This window comes from Rhagoletis zephyria, unplaced genomic scaffold (genome assembly GCF_001687245.7).
Source record: "Rhagoletis zephyria isolate East Lansing unplaced genomic scaffold, Rhagoletis_zephyria_1.1 Rzeph_scaffold_00658, whole genome shotgun sequence".
Taxonomy (NCBI): Eukaryota; Metazoa; Arthropoda; class Insecta; order Diptera; family Tephritidae; genus Rhagoletis; species Rhagoletis zephyria.
The window spans coordinates 98,961-119,485 of record NW_016157742.1 but is presented as its reverse complement, the minus strand read 5'-3'; the positions used below and the strand labels follow the sequence as shown (position 1 = coordinate 119,485).

Below are 20,525 nucleotides of genomic sequence, written 5' to 3'. Positions count from 1 at the left end.
TAAAATATGCTTGCAACATATTCGAGTTGTAGAATAAATGCATGTTGCATACAACCGTAATAGCGGCACAACAAGTTCACCTTGACCTCAAAATAAAATGCAAAATTTAAAATACCAAATAAAAGCTATTAAAAAAAATGCATACAATAAAAACAGTTTTCTACAACAAGCAAGTAAACAAACAAACATTTAAAGCAAGACGCACATAACGACCATTGCATACTGTGTGTACTTTATGCATGTACATACATATGTATATTTGTATATGTGAACGTATAATTTTTTCAATTCAATTCAATTAGATGAGCGGCAGTTGTCGCCGCTGCTGCTGTGACTGTAGCTCGTTAACATTTTTATTTGCTGTTTAAATAAATTTGTCACAATTTACCGCAGGCAGCGCCAACTAAGGCAATAACGTCAGCAACAGCAACACAGCAACACAGCAACATCAGCCTAAGCTACTGCCCAGCGCATGCGCACTTGTCGTCCAGCAAGTTCAATGTCGTTGTTGCAAATTTGCCATGTACCTACTTTTTTCTTCTTTCTGTATATTTTTACTACATTCGCTTTTAAATAAAAATTTACACTACTGCGAAACCTAAATACATACATACTTGTATGTATGGATATGTATAAGTATACAAAGCGACACAAAATTATCATTCTTAATCTCAAGTGGCTGTGATCCGGCATGTCAAAGCCGTGCCATACATAAACAAATACAAAGCGGCGAGCAAGCCCGTCTCAGACAGGGTGGGGTAAAGCAGCAGACGTCCATACACACACACACTTTGCGAAATCAGTTTGATAGCTTATAGTGAAGTGGCATTGCTGACCACAAACAATGCAACCAGTCCACATGTATCTAGATACAAATGCACGACTGTGTCGGCTGGAGGCTGGAACTTAGTTCTCTATATGCCCGCGCAGCCCACATGCGCGCTCGGTTGCAGTGGCAAAAAATAAAATAAATAAATAAAAAGTAGCAATAAACTTTTTCGAAATAAAATGCGCGCATGGGAAAAAAGATGTTAAAAACAGTCATTCCTTCAATAACTGAGTTGTTAACTTATTTTATTGTCGAGCGCTTGACTGCTGAGCACAGCTGAGCTCAGTGGTGGCTATGCATGCTGAGGTGGTGGTGGTGGTGGTGGTGGTGGTGGTGGCCTAGCTGGCTGATGATGCTGGTTGAGTGTGCGCGGTTAACTTGTTGCTCGGCATATGTCAGCGCGCTGAAGGCTGTCAATGTTGCAACAACAACAACAGCAACAACACCAAAATCTACAGTAATCACTACAACTCCAACAATAAACATTTGCACTGTACAATTTTGAGCATTTTTATTTTATTAATGCATGTAAAATCCCAGCAACATGCCAATATGCCACAGCGCGCCAACGCTCACCAGCAGCTTCACCACCAGCATCGAATGACAGCAACAGGCTCGTCACGCCGACTATAGTAAAATTTAATCGTAAAAAATTCACTACACCACAGCTTCTGCTGCATTTGGCATCTTTTAATACCACGAGCTGCTTAAGTGGCATGCCACAGTTTTAAGCTGCATGCTTCTTTGTATTTTCATTGTATATTTATGTATCTGTATAAGTTTCCAACAAGCTCAATATGTGATTTGAGGCACTAAGAAAAAAAAAATACTTCCAACGACTCTTTGCTGACACACTGGGTGTAAGCGAATATGGCGCGTAGCATTTAAATGAGCCATACGACATTTTCGCGCTAACTGACACAAAAACGGCGGAGAAAAAAGTTGTTCAGCACTCCACTCCACTCCGGATCGTGGGGCCTTGCCGAGGCAAATACCAAATTTAAGTCTTTTAAATCATTTCAGGCATGAAAAATGCATTAAAAAGTTCAGCTGAATTGCGCTGAATAAAAGTAAATTTAAATATTAGACAAACCGGTTGGTTTTAAATCAAAAGTAGCGCTGAATTGAGCTGAATAAGCGCAAAGAACGCTGAATAACCTAGAAAATGCACTTTCATTTTACATTTGAACTTAAATGAATCTGCTGAATAAGCTAATACGCGCTGAATAAATGTCTCGTATTATTTTTTCACATACTACAAGCTATTATTATTACCTCTGGGAGAAACCCTTGGGGCATATCACAAATGCATTTATGCTAATTTCATTGTCACGATGCAATTACCAATCAGCGCAATGCATTGCGGTGAAAGCAAATTGCGCATACCAATAATGCCATTCGGTTTAAAGTGACACTTTAATCGCACTTAAAGTGCTTTTATATAGTGTTGGAATCATCATTAGTCAAGCGCTTATAACGTGCGCTGTGTGTTGCATACAAAACTTGCACATTAGAGTGTGCAATATCCTTGGCATGCAATTTTATTTACATACATTAGAAATGTAGGCATTCATTCTATTAACTAAAACAATGGCTTGTGTTTTTGCGGAATAATGCTTTAAATAAATATTAAGTTTTGGTTTCTAAACTGAACTGAATCAAAATTTAATACAGATAAAATACGCGATTTACAGAAACTTTTACAGAAATCCTATCCTTTCTTTTTGAAACTAAGCTGAATAGGGCTGAGCCAAACAAAAATTCTGCAATGGTGCGGTTTTTACAAATAAATTCCGAAATAATATAATTTGCTCCCTTATTCTAGAACCCGAATTTTCGTAATTCGTTATTCGTAGCTACGCCTGAAGAACTGGTTCCTAATCCACTTAATGCAATAACAGCTTCTTCCAAGCCATTAAAAACACGCACTTTGTTAGGTCCGCCACCGCTGGATTATGCCTTCGGCCGCGCCTAGGGATTATAACCCTTACTAAGTAGAATTCTCCTTTCTGTGTTGCTGGAGAAGAGGGGCTTCCGTATGTCAAAGCTATACAACATTTCTTGTGCATATCACTCCGGCTACGCCATCCACAGTATTTCTGCGCAGAACTCACATCGAAATTTGCAAAAAAATGCATAGTGCAACCGAATTTATTAATAAGCTAGTGGTAGGAAATTTTAAAAATTTACTTTAAATAAAGGTTTAATCCTTTGGTTACACGTGAATGTTAAAGTTTTTGGATTCGGGTTATGCATTTGGACACAACAACCGAAAATCATTGTACAAATAATTAAACCGTACCGTAAGATTCTCTTTTGCTTGTTTATATAAAGCAGTGGATAAAAATGTACGTATATGCTAAAGGCAAATTTAACTATTTAAATGAACAACACTAATATTTCCTGTACACACATACACATCGATTTACATCTTTTATCAAAAAAGCAAAAAAGCTTACTCGTTCGTTTTTAGACATGCCATTGTCAAAAATGAGCTGAATTAAAAGGAAATTTCCAGAAGCAATTTTGGCTGAGTAATCAAAAAAAAAATGAATGACCTGTTTTTGGTTATGAGGCATATTTAAGCTGAACATTAAAAAAAGATGATTCCGACTAAGTTTAACTAGCATGAAATCTTCCATTTCCTTTGACAAGAGTTATGCCACAAGCCTAAATTGCACTTCTCAAGGGACCCTCTGATGCAAATAGGTACTTACATACATATATAAGTACTGACATATGTATCTACAAACTACAGAGTTGTAAGTTTGCGCATCACTAAGCTCAGACTATGCTATTTCGCTCACTCACAAACGATCGCTTATTGTAAGCCGTCATTTTATTAGCATTTTGTCGCGCTGCGGGCGACGCTTCAAATGCACTCATTTTTATCACTACCGCAGTCCATGCCGCTTATGCACCCTTAACCCAAAATGTTTTTTTTTGTTTTGTTTGCAAAATTCTGCTCCTATGTAATTCAATTCGTACTGAGGGCTTATGAGCCCACGAGCAACAGTCGGTACCAATGCATAAAAGTACCAATAACATTGCATCGTTCCACTATTGCTTACGCGACGATGATAACAGTGGCGCGTCGCGTCATTTTATGGCGTTGTAGTGTTTTGTTCCAACTGTCAGTTTGACAGTGCGCCTGCGTACTTGCGCCATAAATCATTTCGCCTCGCTTCCAAGCCATACTGCCATGCGCTACTATGAATTGCGCTTCGCTTTCATTGCAACGCTCACTAAACGGATACACCATGCAATGACGTGGATCGCTCTCGTCCGCCCAGTTGGAGTGTGCGGCTGGGCCAGCATTTACACATGGACCTGTACGAGTGCGCGCGCGCAATATGTTGAATAAACATTTAAATGTGCATTTAGTAACACATACTTAACGTTTGAATTTTTAAGTACTCTACTAGCGGTGCAACTGCTAACTACGGCCTGAATGCGGTGGCGGTGGCGGCGGCAGCGGCTGTGGCAGCGGCAGCGGTAACGCTAGGCCATAAAAGCGATTTTATTTTCATTGGATATTTGCTCCATTGGCATTAAATGCACTTGTTGTTTTTGTACTTGTTGCTAGCTGTTTTGGACATAGTCAGTTAGCGCTAGTTTGCCATAACAAAGCGGACGCGGCCTGGCACGGTGCAGCGCAGTGTAGTGGGGTGCAGCCTGTAGCAATGTACCGTGATTATGTTGTTATGGTTTGTATGGCGAGAAAATTGCAATATGTTGCAGTTGAACTTGTCAATATACATATGTATGTATGTATGTACATATGCTGCCAAGCCTTGTTGTAAGTAGACACTGTTGTTGCTGTTTTTGTTGCCAATTGATTTTTTCGCTTATTGTCGTGTTGCTTGGTAGACTTGTGTTCTCTGTCAGTCCGTCTTTAAGTAAGGAGTGAAACTTTTTAATAGCCAAGTTTTCAAGTTTCCGCTTTGTGGCTTCATGTGTTTATTTTTTGTTGTTGTTGTTGTTGCTCTTGTTGCTTTTTTACTCGCTGCAAAGCATCGTAAAAATGTCAAATGTCAAGTTGACAGTTTAATTAGGTGAGGCTGTAACGAGGCATCCAGCCAAGCGCAGGATTTATTTTTTCAACGTTCGCGCATTACTTGCGTGGCGTGGCATGGCTAAGTGTTGTAGGCAGTGAATTTTGACAGTGCAATTTTTTATTGCCTCCCATTTTAGCGGATGAGGTGTCTGAAAGTGGGGAGGGGGCGCAAGCGATGTTTTAAATGCAGCTTCTTTTTTTTTTGTTTATTAACTCACCTCACTGACACTGTTGCCGCCTGCTGCGATTAAGGTTGTGGAAAGTTTGCAAGCATTTTGCGCTTGCTTATTTTTTGCCGCGCTTTTTTATTTCAACTCTTTTTCTGCGCATTCATATGTATTGCTCATCATCATTAGCCTGAAATTCCAAATCGTTTTTAATGCGATTAAAAGTGACTAAAACTTCAAGCTTAAATGTGAACAAAGCAGCCAAAAAGCAACAACAACAAACGAAAGATGAAATGAAGTCTGAATATACAAAAATGAACTGGCACAGTGCATGGCTGGCGAAGTCTAAAAAAAAAATACAAGGAAGGAAAAACTGCGAAAGCATTTTGAAAACGTCTGATTTCTTTATAAAAAGCTCCGAACTGCCAACATGGAAATTATAAGTATAAGCCTCAGCAACAACAACAATAATAATATGCATGCAAGATCAAGGCGACCACGCTACCCACGGCGGCAGCACTTGGATTGAAAGCGCTTTTTAAATTTTATCTTGAAACTTTTGTGTGTATGCGTGTCACTGGCAAAGGCAAGTTTGTGCTTTAAGTTTTTCGTTTTTTGACCAAGCCAGTAACTAATTAAGGTGCGTTTAAATGATGCGTTAAACTTTATTTATCGCCGTCCATATTAAGGCTTATGGTCCAAACTTTCATCGGCGAAATAAGCAAACCGCAATTAGTAAAAAAATAATTGCTTTAAAAAGAAAAATAAACTATATAAAAATTTGCATAAATAAAAAATAATTTAGACTCAAAGCTTTGCAGTCAAGGTGAACTTTAATGCAGCTGAAGAAAAGAAAACATTGGATATGTATAGCTTTGACTACTTTTGTAATATATTTCAGGAAATTACAAGCAAGTTTTTAAAATTAATACTATACTTTTTTAAATTTCAGATGGTGCAAGCAATACAAGTACTTCGGTTTCACCTTTTAGAGTTAGAAAAAGTAAGTACAAAAATTTCAATTCAGTTTTAAAATAGTTAAGCTATGAAAGAAGAATGCAAAAGGTTATGAAAATAAAAGCGTAAATATTTACTAGCAAACAAAAAATTGTATAAGAAAATTTTCTTAAAGGAGCAAAGAATTAATATCATTGGCAAAAAATTACACTAAAATTGAGAAAAAATACGATAAGCATAAATTTGTTTTGTCTAAAAATTCACTTTCCACTGAATGAAACTGTATTAAGCCTTATCAAGATTAAAGCAATAACTATAACCCCAAAAACAAAATTTTTCTTAAAATTCAGAAAAAATACATTAAGCATCAATTTTTTTGCTTAAAATATGAAATATGCTGGATCAAATCGATTTTAGCGGCAGCTGAATAAAGTTGAATAAGAAACTTTATCAAAATGTAAAAAAATGGTTTACTTGAAATTCAAAAAGTTAAAAGTTTTTACAAGTTGACTCTAGTCGAGTATAGATACAGCTAATTAGCGCAGAATGAAGCTNCATCAAATTAAAACTTAAGAAAGTTTTATTACATGGCAGTTGAGAAGTGCATGTACATAAATTTCATTAATTTAATGAAGGAAATTTTTGCACATGCAGCAGTACATAGCATGCATTTAGGCGCCTGGTGTTAGCAGTCGCGTCTAAACATTAAGCATACATTTTTTTTGCTTAAAATATGAAATATGCTGGATCAAATCGATTTTAGCGGCAGCTGAATAAAGTTGAATAAGAAACTTTATCAAAATCTAAAAAAATGTTTTACCTGAAATTCAAAAAGTTAAAAGTTTTTACAAGTTGACTCTAGTCGAGTATAGATACAGCTAATTAGCGCAGAATGAAGCGGAATAAAGCTAACTAACATCCATGCTGCTCATAATATCAAAAGAAAACCACCTCACTATGCTGAATAATAGTAAATTATATGAGCAGAGGTATCAAATAACATAAACAAATAATAAAGGTATAACAGCTTATTCTATACACAAATTTGATTGAAATGAAATCGAGAATAAAGCTGTTACCAAACGACAACAAAGCAGAAAAACGTAAAAAAGCAACAACATAAAGCAAGCGCAATAGCAACGAAAAGTTGTTGAATATATTGACATTTCATAGCCATTGCGAATTCTAAAGACATCGTATCTTTATATGCATTATACTATAATATAGTGACGAAACGAGTTACACTACAGCATGGCAGACATGCAATTTATGCGCCTTTTATACTCGGCTATTTAGCTTGTGGCTGTAAGCCAAATGTCTAAATTAAGTCAATACTGATCAGGGCGAAATGTAAGGAAAACATCAAGCGTCTGTATAACCAGTTGAATAACTCTGGCTGGCAGCTGACTGGCTGACTGAATGAGTAATTGGTTAGCTAGTTGAATTGCTGCTGACATGGTATGGTAATTGTTGTCAGCAATAAAATTCGTCAGCAGCTAGAAGCAGCAGAAACAGTAAAAATTACGAACACCGCACAGCTGATGGGAACATATGTGCACACTTTGAAAAAGGATCAACTAGCTGAATAGGCACATAAAGGGGCATATTAGTGCCAAAATGTCTGTTGTTAGCGATTCAATTTCATTTCATTCGTTTATGGGCAGTGTTGTTAAAACGGCCTGTTGTCCGATGGCTGTTAGTCAAATTTTAACTAAAATTTTGAAGCTAACAGCGTGAAAGTATTTTTATACAGAGTGGTCCACATAGCGGTTTCTTTTTGAAATTAAAAAAATAAAGAAAAATCTACTGCTAGCTTCGCAGTAGCGCATTCTGTTAACATACCGCTCCAAAATCCGCACCAAACTGTCACTGTTTCCGACCAACATGCAAAAAATAGAAATAAAAGCAAACAAGTTTTTTTCATATTAAAACTTGTGGCAAATAAGCTATATGTATGCCTCTTATTACAGTTTCGATTTAAGATTCCAACCTCTAGTTACCATATACTATACATACATACCCGTATGCACATTCAACCATAAAAGCAATTATAGGTAGGTAATACATAATCGTTTATCAATTAAAAGCAGTCACTTGCCAGCGTCGTAACGCAAGGAAAAGACATCCGTCATGACCATTGTTTACCTATGTTTGTTTTTACATAAATTTTTGTTACCATTTTAACTTTAATTGTGCTGCGCTTTTTATAAATAAATATTTGCTGCATATAAACAAATAATTCCGCAATCATTCATAGCAACAAACAACAGTTTAATAGTATTCAAACAGTCAGCAAGCACCGACAAAAGCATTAAATGTGCCGCCAACACGAACTTTAACAATATCGCCAGTGACGCCAATATATCCAAGTGCACATAAAAATAAACCAACAAAAAAAAATCAACAAAGAAATGCGATAATAAAATAAATAGTATCTGGTAATAGAACAACAAGGCAGGTGTAGCAAAACTGTGATTTTTTCTGCATTTCTTTATTTTATAGCAGATTGCTAAGCATTAGCTAAAGGAGCTTTTGTTATTTGCTTAACAAAATTTGAAATATAAATGTTTAATAGCAATGATTCAGCAAAATAGAAGCGTATATATATATTTGCTGAAGCTGGATTTGTGTGACTGCAACGGACAAAGAAATGTTAACAATTTTTTTTTTTCTTTTTCTGTTATACTACAAAAAAAAAAGATTAAAAATAATATTAAAAAGTTGAAAAATTACCCTTCACGCTCTAAGTAGCAGCGTGTAGTGCCACTTAACTGCAGCTAATAAAATCTTACAGCCAAAGTCACTCTTTTGTAGTTCCTGTCTGTTTGAGTGACCTTTCAATAAAAATCATGAGGTGTGATTTTGCATTATGCACACTCGGGTGATGGTTGCTTGTTCATTAACATTTTTTTAAATTCATTTTAATTTTATATAAAAAGCATACATTTTTTGTATGCCATAAAATGATTTCACAAATATACATACGTATGTATTTCCCTCAATATTTTGATGACTTAACGTTGATAAGAAGAGTTGTTGCCGCTCAAAAAAATGGTAAACCATTTCTGTAAGCAGCACTTTTTAGGCGCTACAGACATTCTTAAAGTCAAAAAGATGATATCAAAATTTGGCTTTAATTAAATGCAAACTACATACCTACATACTTCCAATGCTCAGCGCTCGGCGCTCGGCGTTCTGTCAGACATCCGCACTTAGTATATCAAAAATGTAAATGAATACATTATTAAAATATTTTACTTCAAATACGTTTTATTTGTTGGTTGATTTTGTGTGCGTGCGCTTATGTGCGTTTGATTCATGCGCTGTTTGTTACTTCGTAAATTCACAGCAACACCCACTTCATTATAGCCGCTATTTTAAGTTGTTTATTCAATTTTCTTTCTTTCCCTACTCTATTGCCACTAAATAACTAATTACTAGTTTGTCTAATTTGTTACAAGCGCTTTAATGGGGGAGTTTTACTATTTTCTAACCATTCTTTGACCCTCAAAAAAGTATCAAAAAATAAAAAAAAAGTTCAGACAAAATTTTAATTTAGGCAGCAACTATCAAAAAATTGTTAAACAGCTCGAAAATTCAAAACTAATGCGTTTTGCCCAAAAATTAATTAAGCAAATGCTTAGCCAAGCATAAATTGGACAAAACTTGGGCATCGTTAGCTAGTCGCTAGTCTGTTAGCAGTTAGTGGTCGCTACATAGTTGATTAAAATAACACTTGCATATGTTCGTACGTACTTACCTATATATGTATGTATATTATGTGCATTTGTATTCCCTCTAAATGCGCGCCATAGAATTCGCTGCAGTGGCCACTGCGTTCCCGGCCGTAGTTCCTACGACCTCCAATTGCTTGGCACTAACCACCACCAGCACCGTCAATGCCAACAAACGCCGAACGCACTCGATAAAACTCTGCATAAGTCGGCTGATTTGACCACTTAATTCAGCGTCTTGAGATTTCCACAAGAATTAACTAAAAATTATGTAAATGTGTTTTATTTATACAAAAGAAATATACGTACATATGCAGTACATATGTATGTATGTACATTAAGGCGGAGTAATTGGTTCGGAGCAAAATACTCAAAGAAGTGTATAGCAAATTCAAATTCTACGATTAACTCTAAGCAGAAATGGCGAACAAACTACATACATATATACAAAAACTTACGTTCGACCCTCGTAATTTTCGAAGGAAAAGCAGTATATTGTAACTCTTTTAGTCGAAATTTATTTTTAATTGTACCAAAAAAAATGTTCTAGTTTCTCAGTTTTGTGAAGTCGTTTTTTAAATACAAATAAAAGAGAACACACATTTTTTTAAATGAAAAACTAATTTCGTTCAGAAAAAAATACATATATTTATTCTTTCAAAAATTGGAGGGGTCAAACGTCATTTTCGGTATATAGTTTGTTCACCATTTTTGCTTAGAAACGAACGTAAAATTTACTTATACTTTTTCGAAATTAGATTACTCCGCCCTAATGTACATTACAGTGGTCCAAAAACATTTTTTCCGAGATAGGGATTGGGGCACCTTCCAAAATTTTTTCTGTTTCCGAAAGAGGTGCTGGTACCAAACTTTACAAGATGCTCATGATACTCATATTTTACTCTAGAAGTGGTGTGTACATACATTAATTAAACAATTGGTTAAGCAACATAAGCTCATTTCAAATTTAAATTATCTAAAAAATATCAGAAGCCTCGATTGTCATGGCAACATATTTATGCCAGTTTCACAGCGATCCAGTAGCGCATTTCAAGATCATTGAGCACCTTGTATTGGTTGCAGTAAAAAATTGAAAATTGGTATAAACATTAAAAATATCAACATGAAAAGACTAATACGATATTTCCACGATCCGTAATTCGCTCTGTCATTCGTCATTCGCCTTGACAATTACCTTCCGAATTACGTAATTGGCTATACAAAATTTTGAGAGCGAATTACCTCATTTGTAGGTAATTCAGATCGAATTACCATGCGAATGGCGAACGAATTGGTGCCTTCCTAATATTTATCGGAAATATATCGAAGTTTTCACCGGCCTGGTCCCATTTTCTGGCACTTTTTCTTGTTGCAGACTAATATTAATGAAATATTCTCTATATATATTAAAATTGTTGATGATAACTTAAATTTTAGCTCCATATTCGATATTTTCAGTACACAAAAATAATAATAAATAGCGAAGAACAAGAACTAGAGCTGCGAAACGAGTTACTAATATGTGCCGTGGAAACAGGGTAATTCACGAATTACTTAAGCGAATTACGAATCGTGGAAACATCGTATAAGCGGCACCGTTTCCTAGAATGGCAAAAATTGGACCACTCTAATGTACATAGATACACATACGAATACCACGCATAGAAAAAATTAAAATGCATTCCTTTTATATCCACTCATATGTTTGTTTCTGCAAACCCTGTGCCCTACTCATTGCAACATGTTGCTCATCAACATTTTTATATTGTTGCGCCCCACTTGATCATCCGCTGCGATACCATGGATATATTTTTTCAAGTTTTAAGCGCATTTTTGGTTTCATCGCTTTCGAAGTAAATTTGATCCCTCCACTTACCAAAAATAAGCCAGCGAAAAAAGTGGATTGTTAAAAATCAATGATCGCATACAAATGAATCGCGTAGAGACTGTGTCACTCTCCTCTTCCAGTTTTGTCTACGGGGCTCCTTTTTTTCGCTGTGCAGGTAAATGCGATTGTCTGCTGCGGTTGCTGTTATTGCTGACTGCTGTTCGATTGTTCTGTTATGTTGTTTGCTTCGGTTTCAATTTCAGTTTGAATTTCGTGTTGTTTAAGCTTTGGTATTTCAACTTTTGTTGTTGATTTTTTTTCAACTTGTTTTTGGGAACATTGTTCAGTTTATAAATCTGTTTTTTCTCCACTGAGTATGTCGCTTTTTTCTCGGTTAGCGACTGTTTTGTTGGTCACATTTCTTCATCGTCTACAAACGAACAGGGATTTACTTAAGTTTTTTGTGCTCAAGCTGGCCTGTCAGCCTGATTGCAGTGGCTGGCGTATTGAGTCAACCAGCAGACGTTATAAGCGCAGCGATGAGAAACGGGTTTTCAGTTTAGGCTAAAATGACTTTTTGTTTTGTTTAATATTTTTAATTCGATTATTTTGGCAGAAAGATTTGAAAATGTATAAATTTACATTTAAATTATATTGGACAAAATGAAACAAAACGTTTGCAATCATTTTCATTTTGTTTGTAAATTAATCAGATTGCGACAAGATTAAGCGCAAATTTCAAGGCATGATTCAATCACGGCGTGGGTAAGCCTGGAATAAGATAAGCGTTATTTTTACTTAAAAAATATATAATGTTTTACTTAAAATATTACTAAATATTTTCCGACCAAATATTTGCTAAGTTTTCGCGTAATCTCTACTCCAACCTATGATGTCCGCATTGAATTTGAGGAAATATGAATTTTTAACGGTTGTTAACGCAATCTAAGTTGTTCCTAAAAAACATTGTGAAGAGCTTGACCGCAACTTTTTTAGTCACTTAGCATTTCAATATATCTACCAATTCAGCACAACAGAATATTATGGAAAGACAATTTTAAGTACGATGTACGTAGTTTCCTTATATTCAAGCCTTACTCAGCTCGGCTGAATTGCAATTTAAACATTTTTATGAGAGAAAATGTATCATGCGATTGTAAGCGATGCTTACGATGCCGTTTTGCACTATTCGGTGATCAGTTCAATAAATCAAACTTCACCTAATTTTACAGTTTTCACTAACACAATTTTTTTACTGATCTTAATCAAAGTTTAGCATATGAAAGCGCCATAACGTGTTTTTTATCGCCAAATTGAACATATTTGATATCTCTTAAATGAAATGCAATTCAAACACAATTCAGCTCAGCTGAATTTAACAGAAATGCACTGTAGTTCATTTATATAGACAACGCTAGCAAATTTTTCCAGCTGAATTGCTCTGAATTTACAGAGGAGTAATTAAATTTCATTTTTTTTATCGCTAGACAGCGATAAATGTTATCAATTACAAGGTACTTTTCTGCACTAAAGAGTTTGGTTATGCTTATTAACTTCTCATAGAGACAAGTTTATTGCTAATCGTATACAAAAACAAAGCCACTGAATTACGACGCATCACGCATCGACGCATTATGCGAACATCGATTAATTTTGCGTAACGCAGCAAAATAGTGAAAATTTCTGTCTGCGATGGAGATGCGTTTTTTCACGTATGTGCTGTTTTAAATGCATGCACATACACATACATGCATGCATATGTATGCTTTGTGCATATGCAGCCATACGCAACAAACGCAATTGCGTACAAAGGCATCAACTGTTCTTAATTACTCCGACTTTCTTTGTCTGGATTTTTTTTAACTTTTTCTCCTTTTTCTTAAGTGAAAGTTACACATTAAATCGGTCTGCTACGTATTGAGTTGATGAAAAAAGTTAATGAACTAGTGTTCAAGTAGTTGACAGTTGCAATGCGTATGTCTCTCGGCGATATTGCCAACCGTACACCCAGTTTTCACTTTTTGTGCATTGTTTTTTTTTTANCAAGCTAACCCACCTTCCAGTCAGTCTTGGTCTAAGCCATCTCTACCTTATACGCCACATTTACCAACAGCTAACCGGTAATATTGTCACTGCCTTTGTATAGATGTGTGAGTGTGTGAGTGATTGTGTGTATTTTGTATGAGTGCATGCAACCCAGTGTGACCAGCGATCTTTATCGCATCGCACGACAGGTTTTTGTTTTGTCATTTGTCACTCACTCACTGCGGCGCTGGGCTGTGTATGAGAAGAGCATTACAAAAACTAAAGTAAAACAAAAAAAAATGCAAAACAATAAGAACCGTCACAAATATAAAAGTGAAATTACAAAATAAAAAGAATAAAACAATTGCGGTAGAAAAAAAATCAGCAACCGAAGCGTAGAAAATGTTTTGTAGCTACAACGAAAAATCCTTAACATATTTACGAACATACACACTTGTAATATCTACATACACTTAAGCTAGTGTACTACTGAGTTTTACATACTACATACCTATTATGCTGCCTGTAAGACTTTGTTGTTATCAGCTTTGTTTTTTTTTTACCCCTTTCATTTGTTTCTATTTTTTCATGGCATTTTACTATACGATTGTTTTTTTTTCTCAGTCGCCACCTGTCTATCTGTCCCTGTGGACTTTGTTGCAAATTTGTTGCTGATTTTTTTCGCTAAGTTGAAATCTATTATGTATGTATGTTATGTATATGTATATATGAAATACTTACTGGTATCCCATGCAAAAAATGCTAATGATAACAAGCATTTCCCCGCGCGATACCCAACTCCCCACTCCTGTTAGTCTACGATACAATGGTAATCGTTCGCTCCATTTGTCAGTTTGTGTCAGTGTCATGCCCTATTGACAAGCTGTGTGAGTCCCAAGATTTGTTTTATTTAAATTTTCTTTTTAGTTGGTCTGAAAAAACCTGTTCCCTGGCGAGGCTGTGTACAAAAATTCACTGAGGAGAGTATGGAAAATATATGTACGTACATTAGGGCGGGTAAATTTTTTGCATAGGAGGATTCTGCGTGCAATTCCAAGCAAATTTGCAGAAGAAACCGTAGGTATAAACTCAATTTGGAGTTTGCCAATTTGCGAAAATAGGTTTCGCAGCAAATGTGAAAATTTTCACTGTTGCGCCCTTTGGTGGAAGTTTTAAGAAAAATATTAGTGCAAAAATTGATTACTCGTGTCAAAAAAACCCTTGCAGCATGTTTTTTAATGTTTTTTAAAAAAATTTAAGCATTTCATTATGACACTACAGCAAAATGATAAAAAAACCTATTTTCGCAATTTGGCAAACTCCGAATTGATCCATGGTTTCATCGGAAAATTTGCTTACAATTAAACGTAGAAGCCTTCTTCACTATACGCGCATAGTTGAAAAAAATCTCCCATACAAATTGACCCGCCCTAATGTACATACACTGTACGTATGTATGTATTTACTATGTGACGCTCTGACGCCACTCCGTCCACACGTACATCCGATTGCAATTGAATAAACAGAAGAAATAGTCAGTAACACGACGCCTAACTGCAAACCCACTCTATGCTATGTTCCTGTGCTAAGGCTTTGCGCACTTACATTGCAATTAACAATATTTCTGCTTGATTCGCCTCTTTTTTCAATAATAACAATAATAATAAACGTTTAAAATTTTTACTCTGACCGTTTTTTCACTGCTGTCTCTTTTTGGTTACAATTCACTTTATTGCCGGCCAATAAGTGTGTAGTACTCATAGCAAACGGCACTACATATACATACATATGTACAGCCTTATACATAGTCAGCTAGTCAGCTAGTCAGCCGCCTTTAAGTCACTTGTCGTCGTTTGGTTATCTGCGAAAGGAAATCGAAAATTACTACAAAAAGATTTGCATCTGCATTTAGCAGATACAACTAAGAGACAAGCAGCATGCAAAGTAACTTAGTATATACATATGTGTAGTTTAGTACACCTACATACATACATACATTTATACACGAGAGTGTTTATGTATAAATACTTGATAATTTCAAATGCGGAGCTCGGCACAATTCTTAAGTATTTAGTTCTAGTTTGCGTGACAGCCGCTTTTGTCTTTCAAGTGGTAATGCATGCTATGTATGTAGTACTATATCTTATAGATACCTTACTTACCTCTTCTTGTTATAACAACAAATGTGACCGGTCTTGGCTACTTGGCAACATGCAAACGAATATATGAACATATTTGTGTCTACATAAATTAATATGCACATATGTATGTATGTTTATAATACATTGGTTTACCTTTTTCAACATACATACATATTTGTGTTTCCAACTTTAGTAGAAACTTGTTACTTAGCGATACAATGAATGATTAAAAAATTATGTATGCGTTCCTCTTTCGAGATTTTCAGTGCCGATAAAGGCATTAAAACAATAACTACGTTGGAATGGAATGTGTTTTGGGGAGCGAAGAAATCATTCACGCGATGAGTTTTCTGTGTCGCTGTTAGAAAATGAAAGATTGCCGGCATTTGTAAGGCGATTAGTATTACATATGCAAATTATTTCAAAAATTTACTTTAAACCCATTTAAGAGTTTGGAAGCGAAGTGACCTCAACGTATTTAATTTTTGTTTATTCGTAGTGTACCGAAAACAGTTCTTAAATTCTTAACTTGAAATTGTTAGCTTAAAAAGTAAGCAACTTCTATCTACTAGGTGCTGAATTGTGCTGAATTGCGCTGAATTATTCTTAGTTGCGCTGCATAGGGCCGAATTCATTTTGTTTGTATATTTTAGACTGTTTAATGTTAGTTTGTTTAAAATTATTCGCGCTGAATAAGTCTAAGGCAGCATAAATTGCCCATTTGCAGAAAAATAAATTATCGCAGATACTCCTTGTACTACTTGCTCTTTAAATTAAATAATTATAATTATCATGAAAGCTTGCTTGCCATTACTTTAAGTGTGCTGAATTAACCACAGAGTCCGTAGATATTGTGCTTATTAAACAAAATAAATTTTTAAACTAAAATTACCCCTAACTTAACCTGTCGTAAGTTTTCAATGCACTGAATATCTGTTACAAATATTTGGGCTACAAGTTTTATCTACATATGTGTAAATATATCTGTTTTGAATATTTAGAAAATATTTTTGTTAAAAAAAAATTAGCCGAGCTTCTCCTCCAATTTGGAGGGGCTTACACTTTAACGGCGCCTCCGAACGCCAGAAACCATTCCGCAGATTTGCCATTGCCTGCCGACCGGCGCCCGCTATTAGAAAAAATTATGATGTTGCTGGATCTAGGAATTGGGTCTTGGACTTATAGGATGGTGAGCCCTTTGTTAGCTACTAAATATTTGGTAGACCTGATTTCACTGCTTAATTCAAAAGCTCCTAATATCGCTGAATAATAACTAATCATATAATTATCTTAAAAAATTATTAACCCTTGCATACAAACTCATATATTGGAGTTTAGGTGCATTGAATAGTGCTAAAAGCTTCATAAAAGTAGTTCCTTTTAAGGTAAATTTTAGGGTTAGCTGAATCGCGCTGAATTGAAACAACCGTGATTGTTGTAAGTGTACTGAATGATAGTACTTTGTTCGCGCTTAGAAAACTTTGGTCTTTGCTATATAACGCGCTGAATTGCTTTTGACTAGTTACCCCGCTCATATAATCATTGCATAGTAAAGCTTGTTGTAAAATCGCTAATTCTAAATGAGTTCTACGGCCCTGAGTTGCGCTGAATAGCTGTTGTCGTAAGAGCTGAATAGCGCTGAATAACTGCAAAATTAAGCACACTTAGTCTTAGACTGTTATTTAGCTAGAAGTTTTATTTATAAAGCGCTGAATTCTCAATGACGAGCTCTAATTTAATTAAAGCAGTTGTTAAGCATACGTTGAACTTATTCTCAAAAATTGTGTTAATGAGTGCATGTTGAAATTAAATGGCTATTTTATTCTAGAATAATTTCCTTTTCGATTTTAATCACCAAACTAACCCTCTTTTTGCATCTAAGCGAAATGTTTGCGAACGCGCATACTTACTCAACAGTCACGTTGACTTTTGCCACCACCAAATGGCCAACCAATCAACTAATGTTAGTAAAAAAGAAGAAGATGGCTGATTCAGCGAGACTGGTTTATGTAGGTAGGCTTGACTGCCTGCAAATCGCATGCAAATTAACTTTTGCGCATACGCATATGCAAACATGCCCATCCAAGAAGATTGGTTATAAAATGAAGGGCGCAAAAATTGCGCGTAAAACCTGAAATGGCGGGTGAATATAGTAGAGCAAAAAAATAAAGTAAAAAAGTAATGAAAATACATTTTCTCTCAACAAACAGCCGAAACGCCAGAAAGTGGCCTGAATGTAGTAGGATGCAGAAGCACGAAACAAACTGCATACAACAAATGCAAATGCAACGAAATATAGAATTTTGCATAGCGCGAAGCAATTTAACTTCTTGTCTCTGCGCACATAATGACCGAACCGACTGATGGCCAGCTGAAATGCTAAATGCAAAATTCGCATAAATATGCATAAAAGTCGAATTGCCCGCGGGATATGCATATGTATATATGTACGTGTAAATACCTACATAGTTATGCGCACAGTTGCCCAGCTGCAGCTTGTATAAAGATAATAGCAGTGCATGTACGCATGCGCACCAGCAGCGGTAGTAAAATATGTTCAAGAAAAATAGCAACAACTTGCGCTGGTCTAGCGTTGCACACAGAGTTGTGGATGCCAGACAGCAGCAAAAAACAACAATGATAAGCATGCATTAGCCAAAAGCTTTGAGCGATTTAAGGTTTTTCTTCATTGTGTATATGGATGTATGGGTAGGAATGTGTACATGCGTATGAGTGATAAACAACTGCGATAAGGAAATGAGCGCGAGGCGCGCATAAGCACCAGCACTGGTGGTACTTTGGGCATGAGCTCAGATTCAGATCTATGTGTGTATGTATGCATGTATGCACCCAATAAACATTTGTTTTAAATCTCAATTTGAGATGCATTCGTGAATCAGTCCTTTTCTCAAATATCAAACGTTACTTCTCAACTACATAAAAAAAGGTACATTTTCAATATGGAACTTTCCTTTAGTTTCAAATGGAGAAATATAGAATTTTCAACCTTTTTTCAAACGTGAGAAGAGCGGAAGGAAATGAAGTCCAGTTGCTCTCATTGAAATTTGTATATAGCGTTGCCAACGAAGCAATGATACACACAGTTTTTAAAGAAAAATATATTTTTTTTGTTGGTTTTATTGCATCTTCAATAGAGCATAAGCCCTTTTGCATATACATAAATACATATATATATTTTTTTTTATATACAAATATTATTTCATTTTATGCAGGCAAATTCTTGGTCACTATCGATGCAGCAGACTATTTTTTCTTTCGGTTTTAAGTTTTAAAGACCAGTCAGTAGCTTATATCGGCATATCAGTCACAAAACGATCAATCACAAAATAATATTATGAAAAACTTTTCACTTAAATCAATAAATTAAATGCATTACAATTCACTCGAACGAGGAGCGACTATTCGACAGATAAACAGCGACCGCGTGGTCAAGGTGACGTTTTGCGACTGATGTAGCAGACTACCGATAGTCTACGACACATTTGCATTGTTGACTCAGATGGAACGGAACGAAATGCTAAACAAATTTTTCTCAAATGTTTCTCAAACCGTTCTTAAGTTGATAAATAATATTTGAGAAAATTTCAAATGATAAACGATGTTGAAAATCAAATGGAGAAATAAGATTTTCTCAAGCATTTGAAAATTTGTGGTCCAGTGTTTGTTGGGTATGTATGCACATGCATATGTATAACCACTACAACATACAGCTTGGTTGATCGGCCAAAGTCCGGCTTACTCGAAGGGCAGTGAATAATTTGCCGCACAGCGAAGTGAAGTGCATGGCCACGGCTGAATGTTTATATGTTTCATCGAGTGGACGATGCACTTGCCGCATTTGACACAAAAGCTGCTGGTGTTGTCTGGACTTACATACATACTTACTAAGTATCTATTGATATGCAATAATGTATTGTATATATGGAGTACTGCTGTGCAATTTCTGATTTTCGAATTTCTTGCGCCACAAACAATTTTTTTTGGTTTTTAAAAAATTTGTTTGCGAAATATATTTTAACAGAAATCCTTTTAAAGCTATTGTTTAATTTTTTTTTAAAGCTAAAGTTCATTTTTAAGCGGCTTCAAAAAAGGAGGAGTTTATCAACTCGTCGAAAATTTTTTTCTATTTTTTGTTTATGTATAACTTTGGACCACGTAAACCGATTTCGACAATTTTTTTATTTTTAATCGGAAAGGTGGTACCTCAGGGATGGTACCGCCTTAATTTGGTTAAGTTCAGATCATTGGATCATAAGAAAAGAAAGTTACTTCTCAATTTAAATTTTTATTTGAGAATTGAAGTCGGTTGTGTTATTTATTTAAAAATACTTTTTAATAAATATTTTTGTTGACATATTAAATATTTATGTTTTTTTAAATTTTGTTTTTTTTTTTGTTTGTTTTGCTGTAGTCATCTACACGCGCATTCTTCTTCCATTACATTTCCAGCTCTCCGGCATTCCTGTCTTTTGCCGTTCGCTCATTTGCATATTCTTTGGCACAGTTCAGCTCGCCATAAAAGTGGTCAAACTTGTTTGTCGCAGCTTTGGTGTCTTCCCGATGTAGCCAAAAATGAAAAAGCAAAATGCATGCACTCACCGTAGCCGCTCTAGCGCTTTCGGCCACTACTTACCTGCGCTTGCCTTTGCCGTTGCTGTTTTTTGCGCCGCTCACTTTTGCGGTCAGTGTTACTGTCACCAAAGTCAGGGATATCGAAGGTTAGGCAGCAAGCAGACAATGAGCAAAAACTAGCAGCCAATTTTAAC

At 35.6% G+C, this 20,525-nt stretch overlaps 1 protein-coding gene across 2 annotated transcripts in view; it reads left to right on the top strand.

Annotated features, from left to right (window-relative positions):
* The window catches only part of hth (Meis homeobox homothorax), a 122,327-nt gene that overhangs the window by 91,382 nt on the left and 10,420 nt on the right, over positions 1-20,525 (top strand). For both annotated transcript variants that reach the window (XM_017613420.1, XM_017613419.1), the window contains exon 5: positions 6,006-6,056. In XM_017613420.1, the coding sequence (XP_017468909.1) occupies positions 6,006-6,056 (51 nt within the window). The remainder of the gene's footprint in view (positions 1-6,005; positions 6,057-20,525) is intronic.